This window comes from Rutilus rutilus (assembly GCF_951802725.1).
Source record: "Rutilus rutilus genome assembly, chromosome: 16".
NCBI lineage: Eukaryota > Metazoa > Chordata > Actinopteri > Cypriniformes > Leuciscidae > Rutilus > Rutilus rutilus.
Genome location: NC_140224.1, coordinates 12,133,581 through 12,160,024, shown reverse-complemented (window position 1 = coordinate 12,160,024; position 26,444 = coordinate 12,133,581). Strand labels below are relative to the sequence as shown.

Sequence of the window (26,444 nt, the reverse complement as noted above, 5' to 3'; positions counted from 1 at the left end):
GTACAACATGATTAAAAAAATAAAGAGTCTGATTTGAAGAGGAATATCAGAAGGCCAAGTCCTGATTGGACGAAAGGATGAGTTGGGGAGGAAGGAGGGTAATTAGCTCCTGAGCAATGCAATAAAGCTGCTGATAATACTGAATGGACCTTATAGAGATGCTGTGATAAGCATCATATTCTAGGTAGCCATGGATCAGCTGAGATTCAGCGCATGCTTGAAGTTTCTAAAAAATATATAGCCTTTTGAAACCTCGATCCAGAATATCCATTGATGTCGACGCCATTTTAATTTCACCAACAAATCCTGTCTTTAAGTACAACCAAGTGTCAAGTCAGATTTATTTGTATCGTGCTTCACAATACACATAGTTTCCAAGCAGCTTTACATAAAGTCCTAATAGGTGTGTTCCACTTCATGTGGCTCCTGCGCAGACCGATTGGTATATGAAATCAAAGTACTTTGTACGTGGTACGTGGTAGTACGTGATACTTTGATGTCATACACCGCATGAAGTTGAACACACCTACTGCTATTTCCATAGGTGAAGCGTGTGTAAGGCTGGGCCTTCCCCTGGCTACGGGCTCCAGAGTAGCGTAGAATTTTCTCACTCAAACGACTGACTGCTGCTACTTCTGATTGCTTTTAGAGGGAAAAGCTATCCATAACTGCTGGTGTAGGATCAGGTTTTCTCTGTAATAATAGCATATTGGCAAAACAAATTTGGTGGTTGTGCTCTCGAGAGCATCAAAGGTTTCTATTTACAACGTTTTTTGCTGTGTTGAGCAATGTAGCCAATCACATACATCCTGTATCTGTTGGATTCTTGAACGCAATGCCCACCCTAGTGAAAAAAAACTAATTAATAAAACCTAAACCTATTTAAAATACATTTATTTCATACTAAGTATACTACAAACACATTTACATATTTACTAACATTACAGACTTACTGATATAATTATAATTCAACTTTATTTGGAGTACTTCTTTATTGCACAATATATTTCTTGATAGTAAGCCTTAAATTGTGTTTAATATTACTATTAGTAAGGATAGTATGATCTCTGTATACTATCAGTCTATTTAGGCAAATTCCAAACGGAAGTGAGCATCCCTATGCCCTACTCCCTTTGAAGGGCAGAGCCCTTGAAGTGGGGACTTTGAAGTGAGCAGGGCACATATTTGCTATTATGTAGCATTTGGAACTCACTTGGTGAAGAAAGCAATGAAAGACAACGTAATTTCTCTTCACCTGAGATGTTCCCATGACAACACAGTACAGTGTCCATCAACTGATTAGCTGTTTTTATAAACAGAAATTTCTTATTATTGCTGTTAACATAACTGTTGTAAAAAATATTTTTTTATATATAAAAACGTTTTTAAAATGTATGTTATATATGTGTGTGTGAGTGTATTTCTCTGTGCTCAACTCTAAAACTTGCTGTCTCATCTTTGGACTCTGCATTACCTAACACATTTCTTACCTATGAAACTCATTTAAACAACATGGCAAAAATGTGTGAAATATATCACAAACAAAACAAAACAACTTGAATTACTCTGTGTGCAAGTAAACTTGAACTCTCCCGCCATCTATCTTTAAAATGAATCACGCGTATTCACTAGGTCACATGACCATAAATGATCAAATTACTTCCTTGAAGTGACCTTCACCAACAGCCTTGTTGAAGGGCCCTTCGTAAAGGGATCCAGTTGTTTTTTCATTTGGACCACCCCAACAAATGGTGTCCCCTTCCCAAAGTGCCCTTTAAGGGTGCAAAATGCAGTTTGGAATTTGCAGTTAAAGTATAGGGTACCTAAAGTATACTTGCAATAGTTCCACTTTATGACAATCAAATATACTTAAGTATATCTTTAGTTGAACTTCAGCACTATTTCTGGATAACTAAAGTGCATTAAGTACAAAATTTAGCAGACTTTAAGTATACCAATTTAGTATACAAAAAGTACAATTGCAGGGTATTTATATCAAGCACATAAATATGTAAATGTATTTGTAGTATACTTAGCATAAAATAAATGTATTTCAAATACATTTTAGTATATTTATTTTTCACTAGGGCAATCAGACGTGTTTAAGTTCGAATCACCACTCAAAACGCCAGAGTTTTTGTCCAGTGCGGAGTTCTGCACGCTGCAAATCCTCTCGTTATAAGTTAACACATAACAAACAAAGTGTCTACATTGTAGTCTAAATAAGATTCATTATGCAGTCAGCTTAATCGATTAGCGGAACTTTGTGAGATCACGATGAACTGAGATAAGTGACAGCATTTTAGTGATTATAGGGAGCGCTCTTCGCACCCTTTCTTCATTTTCCAGTGAATTCCATTCAGAATGTGAAAAAAAATTGTTTTGCTGCATTAGGTAAGGCAATGGTTATTTATTATCCGAAATGGCTGCCATGCCTAATCACGCAAACAGTATGCTTGCTTTTCTGTTCAAATTATAGTGGTTTGAAAACATAACCACAAATAATTTATTAAGAGCGTTTATGCTGGGATGTGTTCGATAGACGACACGTATTTCATGACATTCTATTTAAATGTGTTTTTATGGAGGAAGCACATCTAGCCTTGCCGGCATGTAAACCGTTCATCTCTTCCACTTTAATACTAGTTACAGCACCAAATAAACATGCATGAACATCAGAAGGTATGTTGAAAGACTTACAACTTACTGAAATGAATCATGTCTCGTGTAATCGCTTCATCTGCAAACAATGTCACGTAACATCACATTTACCTCAGAAAAGCCATTCAGTGACCATAAACTCGATAGTCAGTCAGAAAAATTAATTCTAGAGAGGACCATAAAAAAAAAAAAAAATGCACTATACATATTCATTACCATATAATCTTGAGAAAACAACAACCTTGATGTGCACCCATCAATCCTTGATGTGCAGAAAAGAGTAAATACAGTACATATGCAAACAAGAGATGGGACATTTGCAAAACATGTTAAATATGACCCAACTGCACTCCAGTAAAAATTTAGGCACAGAGCTGTATTGAATCTCTCTAAATGATTTTATCATATGAATAGGTTCAGTAATGTATTTGCCATCCATGTGATCTGATTAATTAACTGGAAAACAATGATTTTACAGTAGGCCCTACAGATGAACAGTATTGTATTTTACTGTTTTAAAATAGTTTTTTGGAGGCGGGCAAGGTGTGTATTAATATCTGTCAAGCAACTGTGCATATACAATCAGCCATCAGGTTTTAGAACAAGAGACTTTATAAATGTTTTTCTAATAAATGGGTAATTACGTTCCTATTTTAAAACTGGTAAAAGCTCAGCCACACCAGGAGGAAATTGTCAGCTGTCAGCAGTCGAAGTCTTGGCCCAATATAATATAAATATGCAGAAAATCTGTTCATGCAAACTTCTTTTGTTGAACACAAATGCTTCAAGGTACACAAGCTTGAATTAACACGTTTTCGCATTCAAAAAAATGCTGCGTGCTTACAACTCATATTGACTTAATATATTACCATTCATTGAAAAAAAACAATGCTGTCAGGAAACACCCATCCATGTGAACCTGATGTTTTGGGCCCATACTCACATGAATGCCCCAAGCAACATAAAGAGTCTGCAATATTCTTTTATAACAAGTTATTAAAAACAGTAGTATGAAATAATAATAACCAAAAGTGAGGGTTCAATCTAGCAGGAAAAAACATTTTTGTACACACTATTAAACAATGACAGCAGAAAAAAAGTATAATATACACTTATAATATACAAATATACACACACACACACACACATATATATATATATATATATATATATATATATGAGCAGTAAATCATCATGTTAGAATGATTTCTGAAGGATCATGTGACACTGAAGACTGGAGTAATGATGCTGAAAATTCAGCTTTGACCACAGGAATAAATTACATTTTACAATCTATTCACATAGAAAACAGTTATTTTAAATTGTAATAATATTTGGTGAGCATAAGAGGCTTCCTTTAAAAACATAAAAAATCTTACCGATCCCAAACTTTTGAACGGCAGTGTGTGAGTGTGTATAGAAGAAACATCCTCACTTTCAAAAAAATTGTTTTTTCTCAGAACATTTCTTAACATATGTAAATATTTGTATGTACATAAAAAGACTCAACAACGGAGACATAAACTGAACAAATTTAACAGACATATGAACAGAAGTGGAATGAGTCCTTGAACAAAGGTGGGGTGGGGGGTCAATATCAAAAGTAGCAGTCAGTATCTGGTGTGGCCGCCAGCTGCGTCAAGTACTACAGTGCATCTCATCCTCATTGACTGCACCAGATTTGCCAGTTCTTGCCGTGAGATGTTACTCCACTCTTCCACCAAGTCACTTGCAAATTCTCAAACACATCTGCGACTGCCACTGCAAGGACGATCATCTGTCCTTCCTGTAGCAGTTTTAGGTGTCTTACATTACATACACTGCAGTTTATTGCTCAGGCCACATCTGCAGTCCTCATGCTTCCCTGCAGCAGGACTATGGCATATTCATGCAGGTGATCAGGAACCCTGGGCATCTTTCTCCTGGTGTTTTTCAGAGTCAGTAGATTCCAATCGAGCTTCTCTTTAGTGCCCTAAGTTACTGGAACTGTGACCTTAACTGTATACCATGTGTAAACTGTTAGTGTCTTAAGGACTGTTCCACAGATGCATGTGCAATAATTGTTTCATTGAACATTGAGCATAAACAACATTGTTTAAACTCTTTCAAATCTGTATATCTGTACAATCTGTAAAGCTTAATTCCATTTTACAAAATTATCTTTAATACAGTATCTTTTGAAAAAAGGACGTTTCGGATTTACTGAGACTATGGTGTTTGGACATCGGTCCCTCGAGGGTTGCGCCAGAAGACAATTTTGTACATTTTCAAGTTAAATTCAATATGGTGCACAGTTCAAAATTAAGAGCTCCAACCCATGTTCAATGTGAAAATTTAACTCTGTGAATTTTGTACCTGAACATCAAAGGGAACTCAAACCTCTTTTTAGTGCCTCAATCTACATTATGTTCACACTAGTGTTTTAAGAAGCCAAACAATTAGAATATAATAGTAATTTTATATTATTATTATTCCTATGACTATAATAGTAATGTATTGTAAAGCAAATGCACTGTAAAATAAATGAAAATTTCATACGCTACAATAGGGAAAATACAATACTTTTGACCTAATTTCTACACTTGAAAGAGATTTTAGTTTGACGGAAATTGCAGTTGAGCTTTGATTTTGGCGGAGAACTACCGTTTCCATGAAAATGCGTGTCATTACAAATCTAGTCAAACGCTGTAATCTTCCCACAAAAATGTGAAAATAATGTGTAACTGGTACCCGCTACATGAACGCTAAATTCACAGCACATGCAGAGATGAAGATCACTGCATTCATTCACTGTGAACCGAGCCGTTCTGAGATGCGGAAAGCACCGGATCACAGACTACATAATTAAATCGCAGTGTTTTTGTGATTTGGTAAGGGCACAAAGCCATATTGTGCTTTTGATTTTAGTTCGTCTGACAGATATGTTGCCAAAGCAATGGCGCAAATCAACAATGTTATTATGAGAATTTTAAAAATATTTTCGATTCATTATGAAGCTGTGGTGGCACAGATAAGACTATGGCTGGCCTCAACAGTGAAGGTAATCAATGGGAAACACTGTATACATATATGCATGCATATGCATGTATGCGTGTTTATAACATGTGAACTATGATGATACAGACGACAACAACAATATCAATTTCAAGCAAGTCACCAAACCAGTGGCGAATCAAAACATCAAATAACATTCAGTACGAAATATCTCAAACCCTTGACCCTACTGCACCCTGCTGACATTTGGGAGAAAGGTGAGCAATACATTTCTGGAAAATGAACCAGACAAAAGAACACTGATAAATTTAATAAGTCGGGTGTACAGTTGTCATTTTCCACCAAAGGAGGTTTAATCACATCATGATCCATTTACACCATCAAATTAAACGTTATGCCAAAACAGAAATGCCAAAACAGAATACCAAACTTGTAATGGTGACAGAAATGAAATGTTCTCAAACTTGCTATGAGAAAATCAAATCTATACATGTCTGAGGCGGGTCAAAATTAGAAATGAAATGTTTCAGATTCCAATTAAATATTTGATCTCCATGAGCACATTAGGCATTAAGGGAAGTCTGTCCATAAGCTCAATCACCTTTCAGAACAGTGGATAAATTACAGGACAAGTTTCAAAGATGATGCCATTAACTATACATGAGGCAGTAGCACCATGTCCTCATCCACCTCAAACTCCTCAGCTCCATCAGGTGAGAAGAGGTAAGTGGGTGGCTTCCAGGGCGATTCGTCAAGGCAGGACGGGTATAATTTACCCACGGCACAGCGGAAATCTTTGCCGAGGTCCCAGAGCACACGCTCTGACACAGGCTGCCGCAAGGACCAGCAATCGAGCTCCAGGTCGTACTGATACAGAGCATACTTTGCCCGTTCGTTTAAGTGCGTCTCGCGTATGAAGATGCATAGCGTATTCAGTAGCACCACAGCACGCACACAGGGGTCAGAGTACCGCTTGGCTGGGATGTTGGCAGCTAGACGCCATTCATTTTTGTTGACATCGTATATCTCTACCGTAACAGAGGAGCCATCGATAGTGCTCGTCGGCAAACGCAAACCCGAGTTGCCCACCACATGTAGACCACCGATATAGAAGAGGAGATCTCCTAACGCAGCAGCGGAAGCAAAGCAACGACTTGTCTGCCGCATGGCCATTTCCACCCAAGTGTCAGCACGAGGGAAGTAGCAGTACATGAGATCGTGTGTCATGACGTAAATGCAGTCCCGGGCTGTTACCGCTGTGCTCCAACTCCACGCGCAGGGAAGAGGGCTGGTCACGCTCCATTCATCCTGCTCACAATCGTATCGCTCCATTGTGCGTTTATTCAACTCGCCGCCCACGTTATCACCGCCTATAGCGTAGATGAAACCCTGACAATACACCAGCGATGGTTTAGTGCGAGCATAAATCATGGGTGTTTTAGCCACCCATGCATTCTGCTGGGCATCCAGCCAGTAGAAGGTGTCCACTGAACAATAGGCAGCCTGCAGCTTGCCGCTTTTGCTGCCGTGGGTAGCTAGCGCACTCTTCAGTGGTATCTGTCCACCGGCAATGTACACATCATTGTCTGGGGTGACTAATGTCCCAACCTTTTGCAAGTCTCCAGGCAGGCTACACAGTTTATAGACTTTCTCTGCTTGAGGACTATAACAGACCACTGTGTGACGTGGACCTATTACGACCGGGTGGCTTTCAGCTGGCGGTTCGGCCTCTACAAAAATCAGCATTTCTTCCTTGGTCATGCCCAGTCTGGGCTTGAAAAACTTTGGCATTGACTTGTACAGGCCTTGCACAACCACTGATTTGTCATTCGGTGGAAGCCCTTGGAACCAGGCACGTTGGGTCACCTCAGAAAGCGCATCAATTCGAATCTGGCTGAGGACGGAGGAGAGATACTGAGAACGTGCTTCCATGTTGTATTCCAGCCACAGCATGGCCGCCTCACGTACCGTTTCCTCTTTCTCCACGTTGAGATTATCGCTGCTCAGGAGGTCCAGCAAGAGCTCGTGCGAGAGCTGCAGAAAAGCTTCCTGTCTGTAGACGACAGAAAATTTGTGCTCCACCATGCGCTTAGCACTTTGCTTCAACTCCATGCAACTGAACAGGTCACCAATGCTTAGCATGCGGACGCAGTTTTCAGCTGTGATTTTCTTGACCAAGTATTCTCGACATTGCAGTAAAACATCTTCCACCTGAGAGGAAATCAATGAAAGACAAAAATAAGTAGACGTAAAAATTAAACAACTGTACTGTAGATATTGAGATTCTCTAACTTGCCCGCTTCTAAAAAGTAGTTGGTTTTAGTAAGAAACATTTATTGAAAAGCTCCTTTTGGCCAATTCTCAAAATAATTTGGTACACAATGCTTGAACGTCATGCACATCCCAAATTTCACGATGATCAGCCATTCACCTTATTGGCTGATGACCATTTGTTTTGTGGACATTTTAGAGACCTCTAAAAATGCCAGACTGTGCTGCTCAAAGTCTGCAACGATGTTATGTTGTGATTGTAATACAGTGAGGAAAATAAGTATTTGAACACCCTGCTATTTTGCAAGTTCTCCTACTTAGAAATCATGGAGGGGTCTGAAATTGTCATCGTAGGTGCATGTCCACTGTGAGAGACAATCTAAAAAAAAAAAAATCCAGAAATCACAATGTATGATTTTTTTAAACTATTTATTTGTATGATACAGCTGCAAATAAGTATTTGAACACCTGAGAAAATCAATGTTAATATTTGGTACAGTAGCCATTGTTTGCAATTACAGAGGTCAAACGTTTCCTGTATTTTTTCACCAGGTTTGCACACACTGCAGGAGGGATTTTGGCCCACTCCTCCACACAGATCTTCTCTAGATCAGTCAGGTTTCTGGGCTGTCGCTGAGAAACACGGAGTTTGAGCTCCCTCCAAAGATTCTCTATTGGGTTTAGGTCTGGAGACTGGCTAGGCCACGCCAGAACCTTGATATGCTTCTTACAGAGCCACTCCTTGGTTATCCTGGCTGTGTGCTTCGGGTCATTGTCATGTTGGAAGACCCAGCCTCGACCCATCTTCAATGCTCTAACTGAGGGAAGGAGGTTGTTCCCCAAAATCTCGCAATACATGGCCCCGGTCATCCTCTCCTTAATACAGTGCAGTCGCCCTGTCCCATGTGCAGAAAAACACCCCCAAAGCATGATGCTACCACCCCCATGCTTTACAGTAGGGATGGTGTTCTTGGGATGGTACTCATCATTCTTCTTCCTCCAAACACGTTTAGTGGAATTATGACCAAAAAGTTCTATTTTGGTCTCATCTGACCACATGACTTTCTCCCATGACTCCTCTGGATCATCCAAATGGTCATTGGCAAACTTAAGACGGGCCTTGACATGTGCTGGTTTAAGCAGGGGAACCTTCCGTGCCATGCATGATTTCAAACCATGACGTCTTAGTGTATTACCAACAGTAACCTTGGAAACGGTGGTCCCAGCTCTTTTCAGGTCATTGACCAGCTCCTCCCGTGTAGTTCTGGACTGATTTCTCACCTTCCTTAGGATCATTGAGACCCCACGAGGTGAGATCTTGCATGGAGCCCCAGTCCGAGGGAGATTGACAGTCATGTTTAGCTTCTTCCATTTTCTAATGATTGCTCCAACAGTGGACCTTTTTTCACCAAGCTGCTTGGCAATTTCCCCGTAGCCCTTTCCAGCCTTGTGGAGGTGTACAATTTTGTCTCTAGTGTCTTTGGACAGCTCTTTGGTCTTGGCCACGTTAGTAGTTGGATTCTTACTGATTGTATGGGGTGGACAGGTGTCTTTATGCAGCTAACGACCTCAAACAGGTGCATCTAATTTAGGATAATAAATGGAGTGGAGGTGGACATTTTAAAGGCAGACTAACACGTCTTTGAGGGTCAGAATTCTAGCTGATAGACAGGTGGTCAAATACTTATTTGCAGCTGTATCATACAAATAAATAGTTTAAAAAAATCATATATTGTGATTTCTGGATTTTTTTTTTTAGATTATGTCTCTCACAGTGGACATGCACCTACGATGACAATTTCAGACCCCTCCATGATTTCCAAGTAGGAGAACTTGCAAAATAGCAGGGTGTTCAAATACTTATTTTCCTCACTGTATGTGACCCATAGGTTTTGTGATTGAAGCAAATGGAAAACTTGTTAAAACAAGTCAGTGTGAGCATTGTGCGTGTAAACGGATATATTTAACGAGTTAATCTGTGGAAGACTGTGTTGTGTGCATGTCTTTCTAACCTGAAGAAAACAGGCCGTCTCGTAGAGAGGTTCCACAGTGGTGTCGTTGATGACCAAGTTGCCGGTGTAAGCATATGTTATGATGGTCTGCAGTGTGATGGGGTCAACGTTTCTAAGATGAACATGGGTCTGTTTGCTCTCACTGAGCCCGCTCATAAACATGGCCCTAGAGGAACACAAACAAAAAACAACACGGGTCAAAACAAATAACTACATTTCATATGGAAAAAACTTGACTCATCGATTAAAGTTCTTTTTTAAATCTGAATCTGAAGAAAAAGTTTCTGTAATTTATAAAACCTAAATATTAGGCTACTGAACAAAACATGTTATTTACTAGAAATTTTGACAAAATTATTTTTGTTCCAGTCTGCTTAAGTGTATGTAAATAAAAAAAAACAAAGTCAAAAGTCTTTCAAGTCATACATTAAAGTGTCAAAATACCCATAATGTAAACACGTTGGTTATGTCTTACTTGAAGTTAAACAGATGAGAAAGAAAACGCATGTGTATCAGTATATTGGATCCGTACATTCAGTCTTAAAGTGAACAGCAGCCTAATATTCCTGTTGCCATCTGTTTTTAATGTTAATCAAACAAAAGACAGCAAAATCACTCACTGCTCTTTGACTGTATAACTTTTGTAGCTTTAACAAGGATTAATCTATTAACCCATGTTAAAGTAAGCTATTTTTAATCTATTTAATTTATAATGTATACACTTAATTTATTAAATCTATCTTTAATGTATACAGTGGAAACTATGCAGTGTTATTTTACTTTTTATTATTTAGTTTCTCTACCTGAATACTGTTAGACATACCTGAAAACCTTAAAGCACTTTTTATTTCATTTGTATCTTTTTGTTGTATTTATTTGAGCTGTTGCTTGTATTTTGTTTATTCGTTCTTATTTTATTACTGAAGACACACTTGTCTTCAATAATGTTTGAACTTTATATTAGTTAGGCCAGTGGTTTTTGCTGGGGTATCGAAATATGAATCAATCAAGAATTATCTAGGTCAAAACAACAACAAAACTTTTTATTTCATTTATTTATTTATTTTTGGTAGGGCCAGTGAAAATATTGGCAGGGCAAGTAAAAATTTTACCCACTGGTTTGACTAGGCCAGTAGACAAACCTTAGTGTTGAGCCCTTCTGATGAGTTGAATTTAAAGTTAACATATAAATATAATTTATTAGAAGCATAATCACGCCCGATAAATTATTTATTAAAGTACGTACGTTCTCAAACTTATAACAGAAAAGCAAGCATTACTGTATGCATGATTTGGCATGGCAGCCAATACAAATAATAAATAACAATTGCATATGCCATGCCACTCCTGAATGTTTTCAGTGTGTATCTGGCAGCTGGTCAGGCATGAAAAACAAAAGTTTACTATAAACTATATATATATATATATATATATATATATATATATATATATATATATATATATATATAGTAGTATATATATCCCCTAGAAAGTGGGGATATATATCCCCTAGAATGTCAAGTCAAGTATATTTGTATAGCGCTTTTCACAATACAGATTGTATCAAAGCAGCTTCACAGTATTAAATTAAAATAATACAACAAGGTTTGTTTCTAGTGGAATTTATTGATTGATAAAATCAGATTAAATATCCCCAGAATATCCCCAACTGAGCAAGCCAAAGGCAACAGTGGCAAGGAACTGAAAAACTCCATCAAATGACCTAATGGTGTCCTAAAACTCCATCAGGTGACCCAATGGAGAAAAAAAAACCTTGGGAGAACCCAGGCTCAGTCGGGGGCCAGTTCTCCTCTGGCGTTTATTAACTAGAGGCCGGATTGTAATTTGAACTGTAAAATTAAAAAAATTATATGAATGCCTGGCTGAAGAGATGCGACTTTAATCTAGTTTTAAACTGGGAGAGCGAGTCTGAGCAACGAACACTATCAGGAAGGCTATTCCAGAGTTTTGGAGCTAAATGTGAAAATGCTCTCCCTCCTTTGGTGGTTCTGGATATCCTAGGTATGACCAAAAGCCTTGAATTAAGTGATCTTAAAGAGCGCGATGGATTATAGGGCGATAGAAGATCCGTTAAATAGACTGGAGCTAAGCCGTTTAGGGCTTTATAAGTCAGTAGCAATACCTTGTAATTAATACGGAACTTTATAGGTAACCAATGCAGTGATGATAAAATCGGTGTTATATGATCATATTTTCTTGATCTAGTAAGAACTCTAGCGGCGGCATTCTGGAGTAACTGTAGCTTGTTTATTGAGGATGCAGGACAACCAGCTAATAAAGCATTACAGTAATCTAGTCTCGAGGTCATGAATGCATGAACTAACTTTTCTGCATCAGAAACTGATAGCATATTACGTAGCTTAGCAATGTTTCTAAGGTGGAAAAAGGCGGTTTTTGTAACATATGAAATATGATTTTCGAAAGACAGGTTGCAATCGAGTATAACACCCAGGTCTTTTACTGTAGAGGATAAAGTAACAGGACATCCTACTATATTAAAGTTGTATTGCGAGAGGTTTTGCGGGTGGTTTTTTGAACCGATAAGTAGTACCTCTGTTTTGTCTGGATTTAATAAAAGAAAATTACGCGTCATCCAATCTTTTATATCGTTAACACACTCTGTCAATTTGGATAATTTAGCGTTTTCATCTGGCCGTGACGAAATATATATTTGAGTGTCATCAGCATAACAATGGAAACTAATTCCATGTTTCCTTATAATATTTCCAAGTGGCATCATATATACTGAGAATAATAGAGGGCCTAACACAGATCCCTGCGGCACTCCATAGTTTACTGGAGTTATGATCGATTTTTCTCCATTTAAATAGACAAAATGGTAGCGGTCAGATAAGTATGATCTGAACTAGGGATGCACCGAATATTCGGCCACCGAAAATTTTCGGCCGAAAATGGCCCAAAAGTGCATCGGCCGAAAGACTTTTATCACCGAAACAATACGGACGAAATGTTGTGATGACGCAAACAGCAGACACCGCGACCTGCACGTGCTTGTCTGAAGCAACATTACATATCTGCGGTGTGGACGTATTTAAATATATCTAAGAGTGACCCACGGACAGCGATTTTCAAAACACAGACATCCCAAGTCTTCCGGAAGTTCCGGGAGTCTCCCGCGTATTGATATCGGCTCCCTAATGCCCGCAAATTAGTTTAAATCTCCCGGAATCGCGAGCGAGCATGAGCGCGCATACGTAGCGCGCGCGGCAGAGAGAGGGAGCGAGAGACCTTTGCGTGTGTGTGCAGAGCAGCCGTCATTTCTCAGAGGTTTACCTGAGCTGTTTATGGTTTTTGCAACTCACGTCCATGAGCATATAACTGCAGATATTATTTTGGGCTATGGCAGTATTGACCTAAATGCACTTTGTTTTTATGAGAGAACATTTCATTTTTAAACCTTTCTCCAGGCCAGTAGGCTTTTACATTATTATTTAATGTACACATGAGTGGGGTCAAGTTAAAGATTTAATTTTATACTTTGCAAATGCTAAATAAATATTTGCATAAAATTTTAATGGATTTATTCTTTGAAACTTTAATATTAATTTATGCAATTGCAATGCCTTGATTTTAGTAAACTTAGTACACAGTCATAGCCATAAATGCAATGGTACTAACAATAATTGGCATAATTTCTTTCGGTGTTTCGGTTTTCGGCCTTGGTTTCCTCTTTTTCGGTTTTCGGTTTCGGCCAAGAATTTTCATTTCGGTGCATCCCTAATCTGAACCAGCTTAATGCTTGTCCTTGAACACCAGTATAATTTTGTAGTCGATCTAAGAGTATTGTGTGATCTATAGTATCGAACGCAGCACTAAGATCAAGTAAAACTAGTATTGAGATACAGCCTTGGTCAGAAGCTAAAAGTAAATCATTTGTGATTTTAACGAGCGCAGTTTCAGTGCTATGGTGCGGCCTGAAACCAGACTGAAACTTTTCATAGATATCATTTTCTTGCAAGAAAGAACACAATTGAGCAGACACCACTTTTTCTAATATTTTAGACATAAATGGAAGATTTGAAATGGGTCTATAATTTGCTAGATTATTATGATCTAATTGTGGTTTCTTAATGAGAGGTTTTATAACTGCCAGTTTAAATGTTCTTGGAACATGACCTAAAGATAAAGACGAGTTAATAATATTGAGGAGAGGCTCTTCCACTACAGGTAACACTTCTTTCAGTAGCTTAGTTGGTATAGGATCTAATAAACATGTTGTAGTTTTAGATGAAGTGATAAGTTTATTTAACTCTCTTTGTTCTATAGTTGTAAAGCACTGTAATTGTTCTTGCGGGGTGATAATTGAGGCTGAATTATAAGGCGCAATTGAAGATTGAACGTTTACAATTGTGGTTCTGATGCTTTCTATTTTCTCAGTGAAGAACTTCATAAAATCATTACTACTAAACTGTAACGGGATATTTTGTTCGGGTGACGTCTGTTTATTTGTTAGTCTAGCCACGGTGTTAAATAAAAACCTTGGATTATTTTGGTTATTTTCTATTAGTTTGCGGAGATGCTCAGCCCTGGCCGCTTTTAGGGCCTTTTTATAACGTGACATACTGTCTTTCCACGCGATTCTAAAGACCTCTAAATTAGTTTGTTTCCATTTACGCTCTAAAATACGGGTTTCTCTCTTTAGAACATGCGTAGTATTGTTGTACCACGGTGCTTTAATTTTCTCTCTGACCTTTTTTAATCTAATAGGTGCAACAACATCCAATGTTCTAGAGAGAATAGTGCTCATAGTGCTAGTTAGTTCTTCTAGTTCATCTGTTTGTTTGGGTTCAGGCAGCAGCTGAGACAGATCAGATAAGGAATTCGAGAAATTATCTATGGTGGATGGAAGGATTGTTCTGCCTGGTTGATAACGCGGCGCCGCATGACATATTACAGCAGTACGTAATATGCAAGTTACCATGTAATGGTCAGTGACTTCATTACTTTGCGGTATAATATCTATATCGGTTGGATCGGTTCCATGTGATATAATTAAATCGAGTGTATGATTAAGACGATGAGTTGCTCCGGTGACGTTTTGCTTGACCCCAAATGAATTTAATAAATCTGTAAACACAGCCCCTAACGCATCATTTGGATTATCTACGTGTATGTTAAAATCTCCAACAATTAATGCTTTATCGACATTGACTAATAGGTCTGAGAGAAAATCTGCAAACTCTTTTAGGAAATCAGCGTAAGGCCCAGGCGGTCTATATACAGTAGCCAAGGCTAGAGATAATAGGGATGTTTTTCTAACATCTAAGAGCTTAACATTTAGTACAAGTACTTCAAACGAAATAAACTTATAACCCGCTTTCTGAGTAACATTGAGAATATCTCTATAGATTGTTGCAACACCGCCGCCACGACCAATCAGACAGGGCTCATACTTATAGGAGTATCCAGGAGGAGCAGACTCATTTAGACCGAAATAATCATTTGGTTTAAGCCAGGTTTCAGTAAGGCAAAGTACATCGAAGCTATTATCTGTGACTATTTCATTTACAATAACTGCCTTAGGTGTGAGTGATCTAATGTTTAGAAGACCTAGCTTTAGAAATTGTTTTTGTTTACTAATAGCAACATTTTCTGTTTTAATAACAATTAGATTTTTCCTAGATCCTGCAGTGGATTTATTATTTGATCTCACTAAACGAGGAATAGACACGGTTTCTATGCAATGTTCTACACTAGTATTTATATCAGTTAAATTGGTGCAGCAGAGACTATGATTTGGACTTTTGGTTACTAGTCAAAAGGTATTTAACATTTTGGAGATGTTATCCGACAGAAGATCTGCTCCGAATCTGCTTGGGTGTAAGCCATCAGCACGGAAAAGCCTAGGACGCTCCCAAAACAGATTCCAATTATTTACAAAGAGCAGTTTCTGCTCATTGCACCATGACATTAACCATTCATTTAGCGCAAATAATCTGCTAAACTTTTCATGTCCTAGTCGGTACGTGGGAAGCGGTCCTGACACTATGATCATTGTTTCAGGCGATGTGCTGCGTATCGTATCGATCAGATTCCTGAAGTCTTTCTTCAGAATCTCCGTCTGGCGCATCCTGATGTCGTTCACTCCCGCGTGCAGGACAACAGTTCCGACGCGCTCGTCACCGTTCAGAATCTCGGGAACGTGAGTAGCGATTTCAGAAACACGAGCACCAGGAAAGCAGTGACTGTGCACCTTACTTTTACCTAACGTTGCGCGTACGTGCCGAACGATGGAATCGCCGATGATCACAGCATCGCGTTCCGTTTCGCGAAGAGGGGAGAAGCGGTTTTGTGTGGATAACTCGAAAACCGGGAGGGTCGGAGAGAGTCTTGGTCTAGACCTGACTCGCGTCTTGCGCTGCGGAACCATCCAGGCTTCGTGGTGGCGTGTTGGAGCCGGAGTGAACGAGACCATGGCTGATCGCGACCTCGGCGCTCGGGACCGATGTTGAGAAACGCACGGAGTAGACGAAGTCGGAGTCAGCGGGTTAGTAACGTTAATCACTGATTTGTGTGCATCGGCGCGTGATGTTTCAAGAGCTAACCGCCGGTCTATCAGCTCGGCTTGTCTCAATAAAAGGTCGTGGATCTGTTTCTCAACAGCTTCCAGCTCAGACTGCAGTGCGTGCAGCTCAAATGTGTCCTCACCTGCACCAAAAGGTAGACTACTTACATCTGATATATTCGCCATTTTAACAGATGGACAGTAAGTTAGCAACGAAGCTACCAGTGATGCTATCAATATTAATACTAATTTATGACTTAAGTCTTAGATATAATCCGTCTTTTTAGTGGTACGGGTGTAGAGTAGACGCACGATAGGCGAAAAATGTTTGTAAGTGAGTGTTGAGAAGACGCGTTCAGCCGTGATCCACGGACGTAACCTATAGGAGTATCCAGCGTTGGATCACTAATAGGCTTGAGACGCGTCTGCTCAACAGTCCGCGTTGTAACTATGAGGGTTGAGCAGTAGTGCTTCTCAGTGAGGTAAAGTAGAAAATGTGGGGATATATATCCCCTAGAATATATCCCCTAGAATTATCCCCTAGAAAGTGTTCTCTTTATAGTAACTAAAAAGCTCCCTTACCTGCTAAAGCTAAAGCTCCTCCTCTGCCTATGATAAACGGTAAACTCAACTCTCAGATCCAAATTTTGAGGTAACTTTCAGGTTTATTAATTAGCCATACTTATTCTTATAGAATAGCAACTTATTCTCTGAACACAACCCACTTCAGAGTTAGTTTATTTCAGCGGTATTCAGCGTTTCTGTGCGATATTGAGGAGGCAATATTCTAAGCAAATGTGATACATCTTACCTTACAACAAATGTGGAAGCATAAATAAACTTATAAATAAAGCCAAATAAACTATATCTTTGCAAGCATTGGCTGCTGTTTTTTTCTTTAGTTTTTATATTTATCATCAAAACAAACATTATTACTTTTGTTCACAGTAATAAACTGCATCTTTTAATACTCTCTTAATCTTTAATCAATTAAAAAAAGGATTGCACTGTAGCCTAATAGTTAGCGATATGCACCAAGATGTAAATTGCCAGTTTGTTAATCAAATTAGAATCGAATCATGAAATGTGTGTCAATGCCCGCCCTAGACTTTAATAGAGACGCTGCTGCCGAACACTGTTGAGAGACGCACAGACTTCACACACACACACACACACACACACACACACACACACACACACACACACACACACACACACACACACACTTAAGTAATCTATCAGTGTCTTCTCTCCAATAACAGCATATCAAAATGTTACCATCTTTTAAATTATGTTTTGGAATTGGCAAAGGAGGCTTGGGATGAGATGCGTAAGAAATTATTACACAAGGGAGTTTAAGGACAAAAACCTGACAAATGTCTTGAAATAAAACATCTGCACAATTTCATGAGCTGTGGTAACCGTAGTATAAAGTGGAATAATTGACTCCATCTTAATCTGGAGAGTAGCCTATATAAATGTAACAAATTATTATTGTGTAATCACAAACCCCTGCTCTACCCACCTGAAGTAAGAGCTGCAGGTGGCCAGCACCATCTTATGGCAGGGGAACTCATTCTCCTCCACCAGCAGAGTGATGTCAGTCAACAACTTCTGCTCGTAGAAATACTTCAGCTGTTCCAGCACAGAAACTGCATAATCTGCGTTGACTGGCCGACGCTCTCCAACCTCCGACATGTTCGTATCCCATGAGTTTTCAACCAGCTTTCTGATGTCAAAGCGTAAAGGTTCCTTTCTGCAATGGCCTGTTCCCAGAATACTTTGAAATTAAGGTTATTCCTCTACCATGCTGAGTCACAGCTTTTACAGCACTCCCCCGGTGTTCAGCTGTCTTGGAGGATGTTGGGATTTAGAGAAAAGGAAGCGTGAGGTAGAGGGAGATATCTACATCAGAGAAAAAAAATACATTTGTTTTTAATAAAAATATTCAATAATAATAATATTTTATAGAACAAATGTAAAATTACAGTACTAACACTTAATTAAAAATTTTGTTTTGCTTTCAAACACTAAAACAACTTTTTATTTTGGTGGAAAACCATAGGAAGTCTTTAAAGCTTCTCTTTCTGATACAACAGACGCTAAAACACAACATGTACTCGGTGGCAGTCCACTCTAATACGTTTTCGTTTGAAAATCCATATTTAGAAAATTTCATATTTCTAATTCCGTCCACACTGAGACAGCATTTTTGTCCTGTGAAAACTGATCTTTTTGAAAACGCAGTTTTCGCATTGTGTGGTATTTGAAAACAATGAAGCATGTTAAGTCACGTGACACATATTGAACCAATAGATATCTCTGTTTATACTGCTATTGTGCCTGTTATGTGCAATTCACTTTCACGCGGTTGCTAAAGATGTTACTTTGTACACTCTTCATATCGCAGTCCTGCAAAGATGACAGAAAATTTACTTGCAATTGCTGTCCTGCGGCAAAACATGAAAGCAGTTGCGTTTAAGACCAAACATATATAATGGTGACTGAGTGCAACCTGGTGAATGGGGAGATATTGAATGGGGAATGATATCAGTGAATGGGGAGATATTTTGCTAAAGAAAATTATCCTACCAGAAGAATAGCATGAGAACTTTATAATGTCTGTTCCATCTGTATCACGGTTGTTAATGGAGCACAGGTATGGGGGCACAGTGACTGAGGTGGCCGGGCCCCTCATGGCACAGACGCTGAAGTAATGGCAATTTTTCCAGCCGCTGAATGTCAGCTTTTTCTTCTTCCATTAAATGGTAAGTCGAGTGAACATGCAAGTTGAACTTTTTAGTGACAGTTACGAAAATGAATCTGGAGATTATTGGATTGTTGCATTTTATATCACAATTCACAAGAAAAAAAAACCTGGTTGTAACAAGCTATTTTGTGGATACTAACTGTAATATTATTAATACATTTTTATTAGTGATTCATTGCATATTTCTGGCTTAAGGTCCTGATATACTTCAAGCAAAATCGAAAAACGAACTGATGTGATGTCATTTCCAACAAAATCATGCCAAAACGAATTTCGTTTGGAGTTCGAAACAGCTTGCCAAAGCGAACTTTACAGAAAAGTTTGCTTCAGCTGGTAAACACCTTTGTACTACCATTGGTCCATGACGATTACGTAGGCTAATAGGTAGGTGTGCGCGGAGGCTCTGCCTTTTCACATTCCTGTTCATTCCGTCGAGGTGAGACCGACCCGCGAGTGAAAACATGAGCACACTGCTGTTATACAGTGAGGAAAATAAGTATTTGAACACCCTGCTATTTTGCAAGTTCTCCCACTTGGAAATCATGGAGGGGTCTGAAATTGTCATCGTAGGTGCATGTCCACTGTGAGAGACATAATCTAAAAAAAAAAAATCCAGAAATCACAATATGATTTTTTAACTATTTATTTATATGATACAGCTGCAAATAAGTATTTGAACACCTGTCTATCAGCTAGAATTCTGACCCTCAAAGACCTGTTAGTCTGCCTTTAAAATGTCCACCTCCACTCCATTTATTATCCTAAATTAGATGCACCTGTTTGAGGTCGTTAGCTGCATAAAGACACCTGTCCACCCCATACAATCAGTAAGAATCCAACTACTAACATGGCCAAGACCAAAGAGCTGTCCAAAGACACTAGAGACAAAATTGTACACCTCCACAAGGCTGGAAAGGGCTACGGGGAAATTGCCAAGCAGCTTGGTGAAAAAAGGTCCACTGTTGGAGCAATCATTAGAAAATGGAAGAAGCTAAACATGACTGTCAATCTCCCTCGGACTGGGGCTCCATGCAAGATCTCACCTCGTGGGGTCTCAATGATCCTAAGAAAGGTGAGAAATCAGCCCAAACTACACGGGAGGAGCTGGGCCCGGTTTCCCAAAGCGTTCTTATCTCTAAGTAGTTCTTAACCTATTCCTTAACCTCTCTCTTAACCTTATGGCACGATTCCCGAAACGTTCGTTCGCTAAGTATATCTTCTGTAAGTCACACTTTCGTAAGGTTGGTCTGGACCACTCTTAGCTTTACCTTATCACTGTTGCAGGTCTATATGAATATAATTCTGAAGTTTTAATACACCCAGACAGTATTAAATTAGGCTAATTCAAGTGTTTTCATGCAAAGAATAAAATTGTCATTACACTGATTGTTGTTAGATTTTTAATTATATTATTATACAATATTATTAATTTAATTAAAACGCTCTTTTAAAGGCCAGTGGAAGCATAGGCTACTGTCAGTTAAGTCCTATTCGGACGCTAATATTGTTTCTCATGGGCTCGTCCGGTATTTTAAACATTTACAGGGGTAAGTCGGTGATTTTAGTGCCGTCCGAATCCATAATATCAGTGTTTTTCTCACCCAACCCGCGTAAAAATCCCTGGCCAAATTAGTACCTTCTGTTTTTTGACAAACAGGTCGTGTGGTAATTTAATTGCCGTCTGAATCCACATCTCTGAGTTTACAAGAGATTCAAAATTCACGGTTTAAATCCTTTTTGATCACTGCCGAGCACCGTACGCAAGATGTAAACTTTTATTACTGAAATGCTGGAAAGTATTTACAAGAACAATATTTCATCGCAGCTCCACCTCAGCGAACAAAAATGGGAAAGAGAAGAAGGCACGTACATTTTTGAAAAGGTTATTGTGGCAGCAATATATGTTTCAAATACTTATTTGCAGCTGTATCATACAAATAAATAAGTAAAAAAATCATACATTGTGATTTCTGGATTTTTTTTTTTAGATTATGTCTCTCACAGTGGACATGCACCTACGATGACAATGTCAGACCCCTCCATGATTTCTAATGGCTCGTTTCCACTGAGCGGTACGGAACGGTACGCATTTATTTGCGTTTCCACTATCAAAAGTTGTGAATGGTACCAAAATGCCGAACCGTACCGTACCACTTTTTAGGTACCCTTCCATTGGGGTACCTAGCACAATGGTACGGTACTAAAAGGTGGAGCTAGACTCACTGCAGGACGTTGATTGGTTGACAGAGAATCGTCACTTGCGCGTGCTACAAGGGGAATGACAACATAAGAAGCGCCATTTTTAATATACAGTTTAATATAATACTACTGTTACTGTGTCACGAAATGTAATTTTAAGAGTTTTTCAGGCGAGAATGTAGTTGTTTAAAGCTCAAATCTGTGGTTTATTTATAAAGATAATTTTTTTTTTTTTTCTGGTTGTGAGATCCATGCGATCAGCGGGCGCTCGGCGCTCATGTTTCCCGGCTGGATGAGCCTTTCCTCGGCTAGTTCTTCTGACGTTCGCCGCTGACTCCGACGGTAGTGGTTAAACATGAGATATAATTCGTCTTGTGTAGACCTAACGGGCGATCTTTGGTCTCGTGAATATATAATTCGTTCCCGGTCAATCGTTTTGGCTGAGGGCTAAGTTTAGTTTCATATTATAGGCTATTTGTATTTAACTTTACTGTTGTAATGTTAGACTAGAGCGCTGCATTTGGATATTTGACTGAATTGTTTGCTTTATTTCTTATTGTATAGCTTCTTGTACCTTTTACTTAAACTTTTATATTGGCTATTATTGATAAAACTGAAAAAAGAAATATGTTTTTTTGTCATTTTTTTATTACAAGATTATCACTGATGTTTATTGCAACATTTGTACAAATGCATATATTGCCTGGAATATGTGTAATTTTTTTTTTATTTAAACGAAAAGAGGTAACGTTAGGGTTGTGTTTTAAATTTCGTTTTGTTATAAATACAATAACGTATAACGTGCAGTGAATAATCAATATGCGTTGCGCATGAACCACATTTGTGTCCCTTTAATGTTTAATTTATTTAAATTAAAACGAAAAGAGGCAGAGTGGTGTTTTATAACATATTTCGTTTTATTGTTGCTTAAAATGTACATACAGAGTAACAGATAACCGGAGTAGCAGAGCGAGCTGAGTGACGCTTTTAAGAACGCGCTGTAGCCTACCATTTGCATGTAAGAGTCGCACATGGCAAGTACAAACTTTGCGTACTTGATATTGAGAAAAGCCTAATGTCAGCGCTTGTCTTCTTGTGACAAACATGTCGAGGAGCAAGAACAAGATCTGCTGTATGTCATCCATTGTAGTTTACTATGTTCTTCTTCGCGCGAAAATGACGTCAATCGAAACACCACGCCTATCAAGTAAGGGTACTGTTGGCAGTGGAAACGCTAGCCAGATCATGGTTAAAAGACCCGAACCGTACCGTACTGTACCGTACCATACCGTACTGCTCAGTGGAAACGAGCCATAAGTGGGAGAACTTGTAAAATAGCAGGGTGTTCAAATACTTATTTTCCTCACTGTACTTCTGATGAAACGAGACACTGAAACTACTTTTCATGCTTAATACGGTAAAGCTGCTTGATTTTAAGCAATCTATTGTATAAAGTGCTATATAAATAAACGTGACTTTACTAGAGTGCCGAATTGAAAAGCTTTTGCAAACATATCCACGTTGCTATGATCAGATGCTTTTCTTATGCTTTATTTTAAAATGCTATACAATGCTAAATCAGATATATGTACAATAATAATTTTCAGAAAAAATAACATTATGATGTCCAGAAATCAATTTCAACAGTGCATTGGGTTTAATTTGTCATTTAATGAGATCTAGCCTACTACTCATACATATTGTTAGTGCCGAGAATTTTCACATGAATAAATGCATAGATCCACCGCAAGTGTAGATTGTGTATTTTCATGGTCTAGTGATAGAACTTTTCCCAAGCGTGTCAGAGGTTCTGGGTTCTAATCCGCACTCGTATAGGTTTTTTTTTCTCTCATCCAAACCGAACATGTTTATCAGTGGTTGTCTATCAAGCAGGGACACGTTTGTGTGCATATTGTGCGCGAGTCACAAGAGAACACTGTATCCATGCCACTAATAGCAGAGGCAACGAGCACTCCGCAGCTTGATTTAAACAATAACATTTCAGTGACTTCAAAAAGTGGTGGGGACAATATCGACCCTGGCAAAAATCCATATTGGGTCAACAACGTCACTTGGGCTAGGTGGTATTTATAGCATAGGGGGCTGGACGCTTCACATTCAAGAGAGCATTTGATTGGACAGAAGATGTGATGAGAAGCTGAAGTCCTTGTGATGTCATAAAAATCAGTGGTCCATTTTAGCGGATGTGAGGGACTCTGTAAGTTTTGGATGCTTATATCTCCTAAATGCTATATTTTGTCATTGATTTGGATCACCCCAACTTATTCATAACCTTAAGGCTAACATATTCATACTAAAAGCAAAAAAGTCATTTTGATTTCAGGGGGCCTTTAACCAACCACTGCACCAAACATAAACTAATATGACATTGTCAGTCGTCGTAGTTATCGACCTCCACTCAGCACGTGAAGGAGTTATGAAAACGTGAGATGCAGCCTATGAAATAATACGTTACATCAGTCGGCATCAGCTGCCTTTCTTATTATGAGGTTTGTAAATTGGCGGGACATGAGCCTTTTCCGGTGAAAGCTCTTTAGTTCAGAGATCAGTAATGTAACATGAACTCATTACACCCAAATTTCTCAGTCTCCCCTCTAAATATATGAAAAGCAGCTTAGAAACAACTAGATACACACAGTACAGTAAAAGATTGTATTATCTTAAATACAGTTAAAGATTAACGTTATATTAGCATCATTTCTTAAGTGACGAACGTGTTTTGCTCCGGCATCATTGCTGATCTCCGATTATAGTGCTTACGCCATACTACAGCATCTTACTGTGCTACGCAAACATGCTGAGTTTTAGCTTCAGTAAACATTTGATCACAACTGGAGCCTAGCAGGGATGCTGTTATCCGGATCATAACCACACTAAGTTACGCTGTTAAACAGGCCTGCTAGAGGTCACCTTACCTCCGATGTGCTGCTGGAACTCCGCCTGCTGCTGCGCGTTTCTGTCGGATCCACAACACACAAAGACGAAGCTTTTTCTCAGACAGCAGTCGTCTAGAAATGCTCAGTCCTTCCAGGATCGAAACCCTGTGCCTACAACAAACACCTTGACGCCCTGATCATGATTTCAAGCGCATATTACACACTGATATAGCATTATGCTGCTAAATATATTAGCAAATCTAGCTACGAACAGCAATACTTTACTGCAATTAACCAGATTGATATTAATGTATCGAATATCGCTCGTGCACTTAAAACATCTGCACTCAGTATGCAACGATGAAGTGACTTACGACGCCTTTAGACGTCGAGTGAGCTACGACAGCGTTATTTAAGAAGTCGCTTCGATCGGAAAAGCTAGCTGCATGCTAGCAGCCCGAGAATTAAACCAGTAGATAGGAACTAGCGACATGCGTGTCACCGAAGGGGGCGGGGATAAGCTTCTTCCGCCTGGCCCTCTGGATGATCTGCTAAATTATGCTTAATACACGTCGTCTGTATCTGGCATCTTACAGTTCGTGCTATCATTAAGTTGGATAATTTGAAATCGAATATATTTAGGCCTATACCACTTACGTGCATGTTACCTTTAGTTTGACTTGCTAAATAGAGCAGCAGCACCTTACAACCTCCATTCTACGTTCGGGAATTTCTCAGTTATCTGGATTTTACTGTTGACGAGTTGACATGATCCAGACTCATCCTGGAGTTGCTGTCATAGCAACAGGTCCATTAACTCACACCTGCTCGGGAGCACGCTTATTTCACGCAAAAAGAATTAGATTGTATTTTTTTAAGCGGAGCTGCGGAGTCCCAGACACTGCTACTTCCTTGCAAGAGTAGGTTACCTTATTGAACCATTGAAGATAATAATTTAAAATACTAATAATACTACTAATAATAAAATAATAAAAAAATATAATTCATGTAGGCTAGTCTATCATAATATACACTACCGTTAAAAAGTTTTGAAACATTACTATTTTAAATGTTTTATGAAAAAAGTCTCTGCCTTTTTTTGATTAAAAATGCAGAAAAAAACAGTAAAATAGTGGTTTTCTATTTTAATATACTTTAAAATATCATTTATTTCTGTGATGCAAAGCAGAATTTTCATCAGCTATGACTCCAGTCTTCAGTGTCACATGATCCTTCAAAAATCATTCTATATATTACATTTTTTGGTTTCACTTTATTTTGATGGTCCATTTAACACATTATATTGACTATAAGTAATATTGCACCTGTCAACTAACTCTCATTAGAGTGATAGTAGAGTAGGCCTTTTAGTAGACTGGTAGGGTTAGTAAGTTGACATGTAGTTGCAAAGTTACTTACAGTGCTATGCATAAGTTTAGACACCCATGCTAAAGTTGACTAAAAAGAGGAATAAAAAATCATCTTTTGGAAATTGACCTTAATGCCTTAATTTAAAAAATTTGGAAAAATCCAACCTTTAAGGACACCAATTTTCTTTGTGAATGAATAATGCATTGTGAATAAATAAATGTTCTTCCTTAAAATACAGGGTGCATAAGTCTGGACACCCCTATGTTAAATTCCCATAGAGGCAGGCAGATTTTTATTTTTAAGTATTTTTTTTTATTTATTTTTTAGGATACTATGCATCCTGATAAAGTTCCCTTGGCCTCTGGAATTAAAATAGCCCCACATCATCACATAGCCTTCACCAGAGATTGGCATGGTTTTATTTCAGTTAGCCTAAAAGCTAGTTTGATTTGCATTGAGAGATGATCTTATGGAAAGTACCCCATGCCAATCTCTAGGTATGGTGAAGGCTATGTGATGATGTGGGGCTATTTTAATTCCAAAGGCCAAGGAAACTTTATCAGGATGCATAGTATCCTAAAAAAAAAAAAAAAAAAAAAACTTAAAAATAAAAATCTGCCTGCCTCTATGGGAATTTAACATAGGGGTGGCCAGACTTATGCACCCTGTATTTTAAGGAAGAACATTTATTTATTCACGATGCATTATTCATTCACAAAGAA

At 38.6% G+C, this 26,444-nt stretch overlaps 1 protein-coding gene across 1 annotated transcript; it reads right to left on the bottom strand.

Annotated features, from left to right (window-relative positions):
• Positions 1-5,727: 5,727 nt before the first annotated feature.
• Positions 5,728-24,891, bottom strand: kbtbd2 (kelch repeat and BTB (POZ) domain containing 2). Its single transcript, XM_084434275.1, has 4 exons — positions 24,391-24,891; positions 18,011-18,390; positions 9,939-10,104; positions 5,728-7,866 (listed from the first exon to the last, which is right to left on the bottom strand). The coding sequence occupies exons 2-4, from the start codon at positions 18,181-18,183 to the stop codon at positions 6,310-6,312; spliced, it is 1,896 nt and encodes a 631-aa protein (XP_084290401.1). The 5' UTR covers positions 18,184-18,390; positions 24,391-24,891; the 3' UTR covers positions 5,728-6,309.
• Between the last annotated feature and the right edge of the window lie 1,553 nt (positions 24,892-26,444).